The sequence below is a fragment of the Lottia gigantea genome (genome assembly GCF_000327385.1).
Source record: "Lottia gigantea unplaced genomic scaffold LOTGIsca_97, whole genome shotgun sequence".
Lineage (NCBI taxonomy): Eukaryota > Metazoa > Mollusca > Gastropoda > Lottiidae > Lottia > Lottia gigantea.
Window position 1 is genome coordinate 769,508 of NW_008711143.1, and position 15,665 is coordinate 785,172.

General features: G+C 32.2%; 1 protein-coding gene across 1 annotated transcript; it reads left to right on the forward strand.

Annotated features, from left to right (window-relative positions):
• Positions 1 to 9,022: 9,022 nt before the first annotated feature.
• Positions 9,023 to 13,408, forward strand: LOTGIDRAFT_135322 (hypothetical protein; the record flags this gene model as incomplete). Its single annotated transcript, XM_009069018.1, has 5 exons — positions 9,023 to 9,134; positions 10,954 to 11,050; positions 11,699 to 11,902; positions 12,843 to 12,936; positions 13,274 to 13,408. The coding sequence occupies 5 exons, from the start codon at positions 9,023 to 9,025 to the stop codon at positions 13,406 to 13,408; spliced, it is 642 nt and encodes a 213-aa protein (XP_009067266.1).
• Positions 13,409 to 15,665: the final 2,257 nt, after the last annotated feature.

The window sequence follows — 15,665 nt, forward strand, 5'->3', positions numbered from 1 at the left end:
TTTCCGGATCTACCTACATACCTTATTTACTATAGAGTGTTGAAGATCTGCTACAAGAGCGCTTGCTGGGAACTTTGTATATATTAAGTGGTTTGAATTGAGATGTTATCTGTTTTTGTGATTTCTTAGTTTCTGTCCAATTTCAATTTCGATATTATGATTTTTGTTTACCAATTATGATATTTTTTTATAAGACAGCTTATCAGGCAGGGCAATTTATACCCACTGGCAGCTTTGATTTTAAATATAAAAAATTGCAGTTACACTGTAACAATAACCAGTGTAGGAGTTCCTCTTTGAATGATAATAAAGAGTTTAAATAATTTTTTTTTAAAATCTGTCGAAAATTGTGCCTTTACCGGCTAAGAATTAAACGCGTTTTCAAGAACAGGGGCAATAACTCATATAAAATATTTTATTTGATTTTCAAAATGGTCCATCCTTGAGTGACAAAGAACTCCATAAAGTTTCGTCTAAATCTAACAAGAATTCTGCCTTCTTGAAGGATTACGAGCTATAAATTGAACCTGTTCAAAGTTCTAGATCAAGGACAATATTTCATGTTAAATGTTTTTCAATTTTTTTTTATTGTTTATAGGGTTCATTCTTGAGTGATTACAAAAACACTCGTCAACACTCCAACTGTACCTTCTAGAGTATTTACGAGCTGGTGGGCGGTCATGGATGACGCCAATATACGCTCCACATTTCATGCGGGCGTACAAAATGTGTCTTCGTCCCCTTTTTTTTTCACCTATTTAATCTAAATAATTGTATGTATAATTTCAAATGGTTTAAGATATCGTAATTTATTTAAAGGTTTTATATCATACAATATGTTTTACTTTTTATTAAAAAAAAGTTACAAAATGTTCAGATTGACATTGGAAACAAGCTGATTTGCTATAGAATTACTGTCTTTAATTTGGGTTAGTTTTAATGAAGAGCTGCCGAGATTCATAATGTGTTTTATCTCAGAGTAACAATGGTAATTTCACTTTAGATCCTAATTCTCATTTTCTCGCACATTTATTACCATTTGAGTAAAAGATAGATCAACGAAGATCGTATTCCATACGGTATATAACTCCGTTATTTACGCAAATACGGCATGTATTGATACAATTTTTCGACCTATTCCGATTCTTTACTTAAGAAGATTACAGCTTACCACGATACATATACCAAATAGGTCATATATGCCCATATAGGCCACATCTTTATTGATTCTTTTTTCTTCCGAACCATTTTACCATTCTTTTATCATTAAACCAATTTTTAGGTTTATGGTATATGATATTTCAATGACGCCTAAACACATTTATCTATTTCGAGAATCCCACGTTAACAAACAATTATTTTCCAAAGAAGTGATCATCGATGAGTTTACTATAAACATTTAAAAACATGTTCAAAATGTCGAATGTGTACAACGTCAAGGTCATACACTATTCATTTCAAGTCTTGAAAACAGAGTGTTTACTTTATTAAATTGGTATAAATAAATTGTTCACAAGAAGACTAATTAGTAAAGCAATTAGCATGGTTTTTGTGTGTTCATTTCAGAAGAGTATCCACACTTGCAGTACAATTAAGATAAGATAAGGGGGTGTGGAAAAGAAAAGGAACTAGGGTGGAAGCTAAAGAGACAGTGGTAGGCCTTATACAGTGGTATACAGTACAAGTGTTCAATTGGACGTCCGCGTCTCATAAATCAAATTATGAACAGTATTTGCGCTAAGGAAAGGTAAAGAAATAGAATAGTAACACTTATTGAGTGCTCAAGTTTCCAATTTTGTATAGTTTATTACATTATTACAATGATTATTAATAAAACAAAAGCTTTTCAATCAAATTATAGTATGTTTTATATATGTTTTCGTAATAAGCAATTAAATACGTCACCTATAGGCCTATAGGAAATTGTGTAAACTTTCAAACATGTAATAGAATTAAAAGTACACTACTAAAATTTGATAATATGATATTGTTATTATTTAAATTCGGTTTGGAACATGAAAATTATTAATGTATTATTACGGTAATCATTAGATTTTCATTTCGGATTTTTAATTGTGTATATGAATGATCTTGTCGACCATACACCGCTGTCAAACGAAAAATCCTTATAACCAATCTTCACAGAAACCGCCCACCTAAAGCTAGATTTAAACTTATTGAATTAAAAACCGATACGGGAGACTTTTGTTCGCCGTTAACTTGATATTTAATTGAGTTGAGGACAATGGTTGGAAGTCACGTGATGTGGAAATTGAAGAGGACTGTGTAGACTTGGTTAACTAGGCTTTATGTTGTCACGATTATTTTGTCTGTTTATGCAATTATTTAGAGATTAATTGAGCATTATTTCTTCTAACAGTAGAATGAAAAAACATATACACTTACTCACATAAATAGCAATAAAAGTACAAGTTCATTTGTATATCTGCCCCTACTGGACCACAAGATGTTATAAAACATCTTCTAATGTTTTTTTCTGATACCTACAAGTGTTGAGTTGGTTTTATATGAATTGGATTTGTTTGTTACGATAAAATTACCAATAAAAACCTGATTACAAAAAACGCAATAAACATACAAATTGAACTTTATAGGCTTTTTGGAAAATGAATATTGAGTTATTAAACCGAGGAGGTATTCTGGAAGGTTGAACGTGTGTTTTATAGTATCTTATTATATTGTTCACTTTACATCGCTACCATCAACACGAGTTGAATATAAACTAAAAAGAAATAAAATACACCAACTAGTAGTTCACTTAGAGAATTTGTAGCAATAACTCTCCTCGCCATAGCTGGATTCAGAACTCAAGATTGTCGATTATTTTCACAATGTTACTAATGTTATCAATTTACTCCAGTCAAGACAGTGTTCTGTTGTGAATTTACACACATATTTTTTCTCTATCGTCAAGGAAAATGTTAAAAGCTAGGATTACGTGAACTTTGTTTACTTGGGTGTTGAATGACGAGCAAAGATAAGAAAAATACTTTTATACATGCTAAAATTATCATCACTCATTGCCTCGCATCTCGTTGTAAATCGTAATTTTATTTTTCATCAGTACACATTCTTAGGTTAGACGTCATCAAGTCTTGGGCTGGATAACCGACAGATTTTAACCCTCCTTGTATGTACGAGATTGGATTCGTTTTAACAAATTGCTAATTCTTTGTAAATTTAGATTTTGTATATATAAATCTTCTATAGTATTCCCATATACCTCACGTAAAAAATTAAAGACACATCGAAACGATCGGAATATGTCGGCAACAAACGAAAAAGCATTAAATGTGAATTTATATTGTTAATGATTGTAGGATTATATTATATTATACAAAAGCATTGTGGAATTGTGTGAATTTTTATGAAAAATATATAAAATATTTAACTTGAAACCAAAATTATGCAATAAAAGTTAATGGCGTTGTCGCCTTCTCACCTTTCTTCATACATACATAGAATATGCGCCTTTATTTGTGAAAAAATATCAAAATGAATCAATTGCAGATCTGTATTCGTTGCTAAACGCTGACTTGCATTGACAAACATTTAATTTTTTTTTTGTGATTCACTTGTTAGTTCGGATTACAGTGCATCAGTTAGATGTTCCAAAACATCGTTTTTAAGTGTGACGTCCAAGGTTGCAGCACCATGATCCTTTTCAAGATTGCGAACTACATGTATAGGCTTACTGCTAAGACAATCATTGATTCATGTAGACATCCTCAAGAACGCAATCGATTCCTTCACAGTCGACAAGAGCGAAGAGGTTGTATCGAAAATTAACCACTTTTATCACCGATTCCAATTGCCCTGGACGACGACAAGATTTAACGTTTGTTTGAAAGTAGAACATTAGCACTTGATCGAAGGTAAGCTCAGGTCGACTAAATTCGACGATTGATTAGATTTTCCCAGAAGCCATCATGTTAGTAGTCGTTGCAATCAAATTGCTGCCATATTTGTTTTTCTTAAGGTCAACTTGAGGAACTCAACTACAATTTGAATGAAAGGGTTCTGTTATAATTGGTGGCAATGAGATTACAGCATTGAGCAATGTTATTAGGGTCTATGGTTTACCATTATCGGTGGTCAATCGTACCTTGAATTCTGAACCGGGGATAGTTCAACAAACCAATCAGTGTACATGTGTATTCATAATTATCCTTATCAACGAGACTAACACTTTTTATGCGATTTTCGTACAGTTCTGGTACTTTTGAAGACGATATACATATTTTCATGCCCCAAATGGTGAACCATAGCCTATAACTATTTTATCGGCTCTAATTATATATACTATTGATTAATAATTTAATGTTTTTAAAAATAGATCTTACGCAATGTATGTAAACTATCAAAGACTAATATCCGAAACAGAAAGTTGCCCTTCCGAATAACCAGGAAGAACAAATATATAATAAGATCGTTATCATATTCTATAATCTCTGAGTAAAGTAATTACAGAGGAACTGGTGACTAAATCATTTATTACATGAGTCTCAAGATTTTATTCAACGGAACCTGAATTTATCAATTTTGAATTATGGCATATTGTCATATCGACAATTTTGTTTCACATTCAGGAGCATTGTTTCACTCTACATGTACCTTTATGGCAATTTATGAGAGCTTAATTAAGAAGTTTTTTCCTGAAACAAAACTGGAGATAGGCCAAACAAAAGATTTCTTTCAGGTAATATTCCCTGTAGAGCAATTCTTTCTTCAAACAAATTGCATACTTTACAATTATTCAAAGGGTCCGTGTTTTACGCTACATTGGCCGAAGAGCCTTAATTTTTGCAAACAACCACTGCCTACCGAACTTTAAAATACAGTGATGTACGAAATATAAACCATAAAGTTATAGCTATTTACCCAGTAAATGTGAATTGGTTGATAAATGTTCAGTGTTCTACGGCTAGTTGTTATGTAAATAGATTTAGAGATTGTGAAAATAAAACCATGTAAAGACAGGTGTCTTTTTCATATCTTTTTAAATATCAGCCTATCATATTTCTAGCTTTTTGATTGGCTCAAATCTAGGTCATATAACATTATTTAACCAATCCGTGTCTCTTTTTTATAGTATGTCATAGTCAACTTAATTGATATTTTTCTAAAAGAAATGCATTTCTGCTCTGAAATGATATATTTTTTACTATTATCTTGATTTTGAAATCTAATGTTTTTTGTTTTTAAGTAATAGGCTAAGTCACAATAAATGAGTCACCTCATAAAATAATAATCTAAAATTCATGATATACTAGAATACCGATGAGAAATGTTGAAAAATCAGAGATATGCAAATATGTTGTTCTTATACGAAAATGTGATCTTATGACTGGGGTCATCTGATTATCATTTTGCATTGTGATAGTTAAATTAATTATAAATATTATTTGTACATATATATTGTATTTTATTGAATGTCGTATTCATAGTATTGGATATATAGTCAGCCCAGAGTCATTAATTATAAATGATGTAATTTATTATAATAAAATAAAGGTTTTCCATTCAATGCGAGTCAGATTTTAGATTAAATTTGTATGAATTAACGAGCATTATACTTACATGTATCCACACAAGCATATTTGACACTTACTATATCCGAATAATATGCAATAATTCGACAATAAAACACACTTTTATTATCATATCCATGCAGCTAAATTTTACAAGATTTTTTTTACTTAAAATTATAAATTATTTTATAGTCATGCAGTAAAGAAACATTATAGATACAATGTATTTTACCTTAATAACTTAATATTTTTGTATAATCCAGTTGTTGTTTGGGTTTTGATGCTTGAGATCCATTGGTAAGGGTTTGCTCAACACAATCATGACGAAAAAGAAATTAAATATACATATCAGTGCAGACAGTTATAACAACACACATTGTTTCAGTTTTCAAAAAGTGCTCAACTGCATGAAGATCATATATTTACTAGTACCAGAATAATTATAACCTCGCAGTATTACTGAAGAGTGAAATTATGTACATGTAGTTTATTTTAAATTTATTCCTCATTGATTTATGATAAACTACGTCTAATCTACACTATAACAAAATAATCAGGTTTCAATATTTGACGATGTCCAATAAAAACTCCTATAATTAATTATACAACTGATACTAGATATTTATAGACTTCTCGACAAGTTGATGTAATAATAAATTTAACCTAACTTGATATTTTGAAATTACAGAGCAATCTATAGTCTTTGAAATATACTAATATTAGGCCTATATGTACAATGCTGGCTATCAATATTTCACAATCCACTGGCGGACAAAAGTATGGAACTCTAACATTAATTAAAAGATTTGTGTCGAAGCAAGTAGGAAAAGAACACTAATTTTTGATGGTATAGTGCTCAATTGCTTTGAAAAATTATCATTTCCAAAAACAGATTACGAATATCAAATTTTTTAGGTGATAATTTTTCCTTAGCTTTTTTTCTACTATTAATCGAATACATTGTTCCAAAATAATGTAAAATCCAAATATATATGCGCTATTTCATTCCATACCATTTTAACAGATACATTTTGGTTGATGTCAGTTGTTTATTAGGAAGTTTATAACTTTATGTAAATATACAGATTTAATTGAAATTATTAGTGCAAAATAACTAGTTATTCGTTTATCATTAATTTATGTCAGTGTACAAAAATCAAAAATGTCATTGAAAATAGTCTAATTGATATTTGATACCTAAAACCTTAAATCAAATTATAATTTCAATTTAATCAAGGAAAGACTCGAAAATATGATAGTTTATAGTATAAAAAATATCACTGTAGTTAAATAAAGCCAAGAATAGTTGGTCTCATGTGACAATATTATTTCTAAACTGTCAACAGCCACCATTGTAACTCAGTGTCATTGTTGACAACAGATGGGGTCATTGTTGGACTCTGGTCAACGGTCAGTTGTCTGAGGTCAGTCAGCTTCAGGTCATGACCCTTAACAGATAAATATATTACGTCAAACTAAAACAAAAACAGCTGACTATTAGTATTGTAGATTCATAATTATGATTTCAAATAAAATTTAAGAATGAACAGTTAACTCAATAAATAATCCATATACAAGCACAAAGAATAACATATTATTATTCTGTTAATATTTAAATATGCCATATTTCATGTTTGTTTATTTGTATATTTCTACGAGTATAGGGTTGCACATAATAAACTGTGTTTCCACTGAGGGTAAAAGCCGGCTTTACGCTAGCTTTCGTACGTTTCCACTGGGCCAATTGTCGAAGCGTTACGGTTCGGGAACTGAAAGCCTGTCTTTTTGTGTTCAGCAAACTTTACTCAGTGGAAACGCAAGAAGCCAGCTTTATCTCGTTCGGCAATAGGGGCGTACTGGTCTTTCCGGTTTTTTGCTTTTCTCTATGGCCCAAACGGTAGTTGTCAATAATGTGCGACTTAAAGATGGAGGGTAAAATCGTTCGGGAACGATTACGTAAACGTAATGCGTTCTGGCTCTAAGCTAAGCAATTCTCAGTGGAAACGCGGTATAATCATATTTATGTTTATGCGTTGTGTATTTGAATACATATATGTACATCTATGTGTTTACATGTTCGTTGTGCGAAAACAATGTTATCACAAATACATGTAGATGTGACTTATTTTTAGGTTTACCCCATCACTTTTATCTCCGACAAAAATTGTTGTAGTTACTCTTCGCTTCGCCTTTGTTTTATTGCTCAAAGTATTGAACCGAACGCTTTGCACATATACTGACCCACTTTGAAAGTGTTGACGAAACTATATAAATTAAACTATCTATTAATTCCACAGAGAAAATATAATATATGACCCTGATTGAATTTGCTTTATGTAGTAAAATATAACTCAAAACTGATATCCACGTGCGCAATTTATTTGCCTGCGTTGATTTTCCATAATGATTTTGTGACTCTTTACTTATTATGATAGACATTGTTTACAGTTGATGATATATCCTGTTGATATCCAACAGAGCCATTATGTGAAAAACTATTTTCTATCTATATTTATCACTTAGTCATAACATCTCTTATGTTATTATTTACTCATTATGATATATATTTCTATTTATATAATAATCGTCGTTGCAAACGGTTATCGATATTTTCCGGATCTGGTGATAGCGATCGTTACGTTTCAAGATTATGGTGATATTTAGTTTGAAGGTTCTGGATATCGATCGTTAAATTTCTGGAGAAGGCTAATATCGATCAGCAAGGCTCTGAATCAGGTTAATATCGGTCTTTAGGGTTCCGAATCTGGGTGATATCGGTCGTTAAGGTTCTGTGTCAGGTTAATATCGGTCGTTAAAGTTCTAGATAGTGGTGGAATCGATCATTTAGCTAATTTATTCATTAAACTTGCATCTCTGAACAAACCGCTATCTGGATGCAAAGTTTGTGTTATGTTCATCATGCTCCTCGCTTTTTTGTGTGATATCTATTTTAAGGTATAAGAACATAGGAGCATTGTTATACGCATTATCATAATGTGGGCGTCTAATGTCGTCGCCCCTGTCCGTCCGTCCGTCGGTCCGTCCACAATTGGCTTGTGAACACAATAAAGACAGTTTTTATCTGATTTTAATGAAATTCGGTGTCATCATTAAATAGATGAGAACTTGATCAAGTACGAGTTTTTATGATTTTTCGATGAACGTTTTTTGAGTTTTTGCCCTTGACTTAGTAAATGTGTCAAAATTTGTATGTGAACGCTATAATATATGCATAACATATTATGTTAAATGTTGTTTGTGAACGCGATAGAGGTGACAGTTCAGTTTATGTCAATGAAATTTTATTTGTTTGTTTTAACTATATCTTGGACGAAATAGATTTTTTGGTACAATTTGACATAGATAGGCGACCGACCTTGATATAACTTAACAGGGAAGTGGGCATATCTTGTTAGGCAACCACTTATCAAATTTATGTTTGATGTATGTATTTCTCTATTACAGCTAAGATGTTAAGGAAGGGTCGGATACCAGTAACAGAGGTAAATCCACATCTGCTATGTGTTTTATGTGGTGGATATTTTGTGGATGCCACAACTATAATAGAATGTCTACATTCCTGTACGTATTATTACTTGTTTAGATATTAAAAACTCCCCATGATCATAGACCATAGTGATTAGACCTTAGATCTACATGTTTGCTTCATTATTGTCCAGTGTGGCTTGGAACTGCTATATGACAAAGTTCTTTTTGACCTGCTGAAATATCTTGGGAGGATTAGCGAGGATATCTTGTGTAAACTGTTTTCTAAGGCAAAAAAACCCCAAAACCTTAATATATCGGGTTTAACAGAAAAAAAAAAAAGAACTTGGGGGTTCCGCAAAAAACGTCCCAAAGTTCGACGGGTAGTATCTCAGCTGTTGGTAAACTGATCTCTTTCAAAATTCTCACAGATATACTTCAAGATGTCGTTGTCCAATCCAGAAAATATGGAAGTAATGCAATAAAAATTGTACTAGTACTGACCCGAACAAAATAAATAAAATCCAATATCACGGAAACTTACATATTTCAATCTGTGTTCAATGTGTCTTCTTCGACCACCATCCTGAGAGGCTGTTCCGGATCTCATCTAAAAGTTCTGCTCCTAAGAAGCGACTATCCTGCCTTTCAGTTCCTGTTCAGTCAGTTTGTCCCGCTGACCCGCTGCACCTTTTCCTTAGGAGAATCTCAAATGGCACACTCCAGTGGATTACAGTCAACAGATTGGAGCGGCCAGTCATTTTTGTGAATCAATTGTTGTGTAGCCTCCTCAAGATATGCTCAGGATACCTTGATAGTATACGTAAAATTGTGGGAATTCTGTTATATAATTCATTTTTTACCAATTATTTATGTCCATCAAAACTTGTGTCATTGATGGATCAGAATTGATTTCTGTTCTCAGACATCGATTGTAATTAAATTAACTTGCATAATAATATCATGTTATTTACGTTTAATAATGGAGCATTTGCGATTTATTTATCTATTTAGACACATGTAACATAATGATTTATTTAGTACAGTCAAGTAACCTAATTTCGTGCTAACCTATTTTTCGTGTATCTCCGAGAATGATTAATAATTGACATGGGTTATCTCTTCAATGTCAGCTAGTAGAATGAATCCAGTAGTTTCAAGCAAGGTAAAATGTATTAACGTATGCTTTGACAAATACAAAATTGCGCATTTCAGTTATTACCAAATGTAATAATATTCTATCGGCCGAATTTCCTTATAATCCCAAGATGTAATCGGAATTCCAAGTGTCGTCTGCTAGAATATAGCTTATGAACGAAGTCACGTGATAAAACTGGGGATTCCGTGTCAGCAGAAAATTCTATGCAACACAATGTAGGCCATATTCTTATGTTGTTTCAATGAATTTTAGCATTAAATCACTCTTACGTTTTACTTATCTAATTTTGTCAGTCACATTTTTTCTAAATTATTGTTCTTTGAAGGAATTGTAGAATATCTTGGGAAACCTCTAAGACATACAAAAAAAATTTGCGTTCTTTTAATTTTGACGAAATTCGATGTTGAATCCTTATATGCACGAATATAGGTTACACCACTGTATAATATTGCTGCTTTCGAATTTGGCTTAGGGAAATTGAATGTAGGAACTTAGCTATAACAATTTCTAGACTTCTAACATGTAAAAAAAAAATAAGAATAATAACAACAAAAAATATTTATAGGCTTTCACAGTTTTCTTTTTTTTGTATAATCATATTCACTAAAGTGAGGTGAACATAACATGAAATGGTAATAGTTAGTGTAAATCTATGTGCAATTATACATTACATATTATTATACATAAATTTATTGTAAAAATTATCGTACGATATTAAATGTTAGAAATAAAATGTGGTTGTTTGCTGTATTTCAGACTGCCGGACCTGTATTGTAAGATATCTTGAAACCAGTAAGATGTGTCCCCTCTGCGATGTCCTGGTCCACAAAACAAAACCATTGGAAAATCTCAGGTAATGTTTGATATTGTTTTAACTAAACTATCACCTTGGTCAATTGTATTTAATTGCATGTTCACGCGAAGGCTTATTTTATACAAACAACAGAGGTGGATGTGCCTACTAGGTATTAAAGAAGGGTTTCCTTATTGTCATTTACCAAAATTAAAATGGTAATACTTATATGAATAGAAAGTGGTGGTGTTCTAATGACTGGGAAAAATACTAGTTTGTCTCACATGTCCATAATTAATTCACAATTCGCTAAATTAGAAGAGAATTACCATCAGAATTCCAATAAGTGACCGATCAAGAAAGGTCAAAAACTCTTTTTTTGTTTATCCAGGCTGTATATACATGGACATTTATGATTGGTTAAGACTCTTAATTACATATGATAAGATTTATAATGATATGATTAAGAATACATGATAATTCATTAGAAACACCAATTAATCACATTGATTGCTAAATTTGACACTAAAAAATAATGAAAATCATCTTTAATGGCATTAATTATCATATTCCTCATTTCATTCACCTTTTTACATCATGACAAAATTGTTATCATAACATTTCCTTCTGCGAGCAGAGGCAGAAAACTAAGACGTAAAACTCCATTTCATATCAGTTTGTATTGATAATGTATTTTTTGGTCTACAGAGCTGATAAAACCTTACAAGATTTGGTATATAAACTTGTACCGGGGTTATTTGAATCTGAGATGGCCAACAGGAGAAAGTTTTATGGCGAACATCCTGAAGAATGTGAAGACGCTACTTTAGAAGATCGAGGTGAAGCGTGTATGGAAAAATCCGAGGAGGTTGAAGAAGAACAAATCAGTTTGGTTCTGGAACTTAGTGCTAAGTAAGAATAATTGTAATTTTTTTTTTATCAATAATGTGTATATGTGCACTTTGGAATATTTCGTTCACTATAAATGCAAACGATGAAGCATATTTTGGAAAATGTTAAGTATATCTATGCGATTTATGTTTGGTGTCATTTTCGAACCCCACATGACTGTAGACAAATTAAACATCTTATGTTCAATCGTTAGTTTTTGTATTTACTTACATACAAATAGACTAAATAATATTTGTTTCATTTCAGTGGGCATCCTCCCGAGTCCCAAAAAGCAAAGGTAAATATGATTTTTTTTTTCAATCATGTTTCTGATTTATTATTATAAGACTTCTGCAAATGCTCACAAAAATATAAAAAGTTATTGTGGAAAGATAATTCCTAGATGTTGCACCGCTCGTAAAATGTAAATAAATTTGCACTATACAAGGGGTTAACTGTCACAGAGACATGTTTTACATTCCGCCTTATCTTTCGTTTTTCATGACAACCTGTAGAACACGACACATGGCGCAACTGTCCCTTAAAATACAAATCTGACTGATTCGTTTTATATTTTGTCTCTCAAATTGCCATCCACGATCTGACAAAATAATTATAATGCATCTTAATATTCTTCCAATCAAATGTTGTTCAATTTTCTTACGTTATATGAGGAGTTCAGTTTAGGAAAATTCATTATTCAACATTGTCTTGTATTGTCTAACCACTATTTACATATCAACATACATACATTATTAAAACCTCACAGAACAAAATTGACAAAAAAATTATAATCTCGTCAGATCATGGATAGCAAATGTAGTAACCTAGTAACCTGAAGATAAACACAAATTAGCTACATCTGTATTAATTCGGAGTAAAAATAAATGAAAATCCTGCCAATGATGCTAATAACTCTGCAATAATTGAATATATTTCGTAATTTTTTTTTGCAGATAAGCGATAAAAGATATTTATTATGTCCTAGTGGTGTAACTGTTGGTCACCTTAAAAAATTTATTACTGTCAAATTTTCAGTGCCTTCAAAATTCAAGGTAAGTAACAGGTGGTTTAACAGTTGTGTATAGCGATACATATTAGAAAATGGAAATGAACTACCAATGTTTCAGTATTTGTTCCGATGTATTGCATTTTTTTATTGAAATTTATCATTCACCATTACATGCAAATTGAAGGAAACGTTCGGATTTATTCAAAGGCTATGATTCATCTCTTTGTAAGTTTTTTCTTACATGTAATAATAATTATGATAGTTGCGTAATTTACAGACATTACCATCTAATCTCATTTCTTGCTTTTAATGCTTATTTTATGACCCTTACTGTCCTATACCACATTGCATGACCTTATTTTTATATCTTTTTTTTCCAGATTCAGTTTTATCATAGTCGTGTAGAATTATCAAATAATTTATCACTACATGATATCGCTAATCTCTACACTTGGAGACGGGTGAGTTATCATATCAGGGCTAATATACGGGGTGAGCCTGGGGTCCAAGCCTAACTTTTTGATTGGAAAATACTTAGCTTACCTCGTTTATGAGGAATCCTCAATACTGTAAAATGTTAAAAAGATATAGAACAGGTTAAGATTATAATAGGCCTTTTTTAATAGTCAAGGTTGTCATACTATTTATTTTAACCATGGGTCTGCTGATAAAGTAAGAGCTTAGTTTATCACAAGCCTGTATTCTCAATCCCTCGATAGTCGTCTGTGGAGCATTCTGTTGACAGTAATGTTAATTAGCAATCTGACAAAACGTACTATATTATTTTAAATTGTATACACAATACATCAACTTATAAGTGATGTGCTTTGGTTTGAGGATAGATGACTGCAGAACCTCGACATGCACAGTGCATAAAGAAAAAAGAAAACCGAAAATTTTTGATCAGCTTCTGGGACCTCATATTAAATGATTTTGTTTAGATGTTGATACAATAAATAAAACAGACAACGGATTTCCTGAGTGAAAAGTATATCATCCATTAGTTAAAATGTCAAAATGACTCTGACCCGCTTATTTTGTTCTTGAATTAAGTTGAAATAGGACATTGAATGAATAATAACTACAGTGTTTCTTTTCATGTAGTCCATCTTTCCGCAACAATTTTAAATTCTCTTTTCAGACGGAACCATTACGATTGTTTTATATCATCTGTCAGTCTCCACCCAAAGCTGCTGACGTCATCACCACACCGGAAGGTCGTAGACGTCGTATAAGTGAATGTAAGGCGAGACAGGAAAGGAAATTAGCCAATCTATTAGACTTTACAGCGTCCGAATCGCCAATAAAAATAGGCTCTGCTCGGTCTCCTAAATACTTTGATGACAGTGATACGGACAATGCAATTACCGATAAGTGCACTATTATTCGTGACGTCAATGAAAATTGTGTAAAACGCAATAATTCTGACAGTGACTCGTCTGTGGATGAGCGACCACGAATTAGATGGAAAGATTCACCCCGTTCAAAGAAATCGGGCGTATTTATAAAACCGCGAACTCCAATGAATGGAAAACATAAACTGACGCGCCTCAGCGATCATTTTGTGAAACCGAAACTCTCTAAATTAGATATTTATTCAAAATCGTCAAAAAAGAGCAAACATAACGATTCACAGTTATTAAATGACACAAAGATTGTGGACTCAATGAAGCTACTTAAAATAGATAAAACTTGCACTAATGTGTTAAACAGTGTCAAAAACGAACGCAAGAGTGATATTTTTGATTTTAGTGACGACACTGGTGTGCGATCAAAGGTTGTTTCCTTACCGAAACGTCCTAAAGAGAAGAAGAACTATACAATTATTCGGCCTGGAAATAACATTAAAACTAATGACGTCAAGCCGGAATTGTGCACCGATCCACATGAATCCAAAGTTGATTTTAACATGCATATGCCCTACAATAGACTCAATGATGTGATTTTAAAGTCAGTTCTTTCTACAACTAAATGTGATCCAGAGAAGATTTTGATTGTAAAACAAGAACAATCTTCTCATCTCGATAAACTAACCAAAAACTGTGATTCATTGAAAACCAAGAATTCGAACGCCCCAGATTCGAACAAACCACATGGAGCCTTAGTAAACAATCAGTGTATAAGTGCAAGTGTTAACTCATCATCTACATCAGATACTACCAATTCTGTCAAGAAATTTAAAATTTGGAAACCACATTTAACAGATGAGGAATCGGAGATTGAGAAAAAATTTACTAGCAACACTACCCTTGTTGACAAACCAAAGACTACACCCAGTAACATTCAAACATCACCAAGCAAACCTTTCAGATTGACACAAATTTCCACCAAAACGAAGCCACCAAGCACAATCATGCCAGAAAAAACTCCAGTTTATTCGCATTTATCAAATAATACACCCACAGTAAAAATCAATCGTACTCCCGTTGCCTACTCTACTGCTACCAATTTACAGCAAAATCAGATACTATCAGACAGTCCAAGTAAATCGTCTTCAACAATGAATAGTACAATAAAATCAAGTGCACCAAAACAGTCATCCACACCAACCAAACAAACCAACCCATCCAATAGAGGTCGGAAGAAAGCTATACCTAAAGCTGATATGATGAATTCAAAAGAAGATCAAAGTGCAAAACAAAAATCCGCTACCCCAAAACAAAAATCAAAGCAAAGTGATGTACTTCCCCATCTACCAAAACAAATAAGTAGAGACACAGACAAATCCAAATCTAAACCACAGAACAGTAAGCAGTCCAGACAGATAAACAT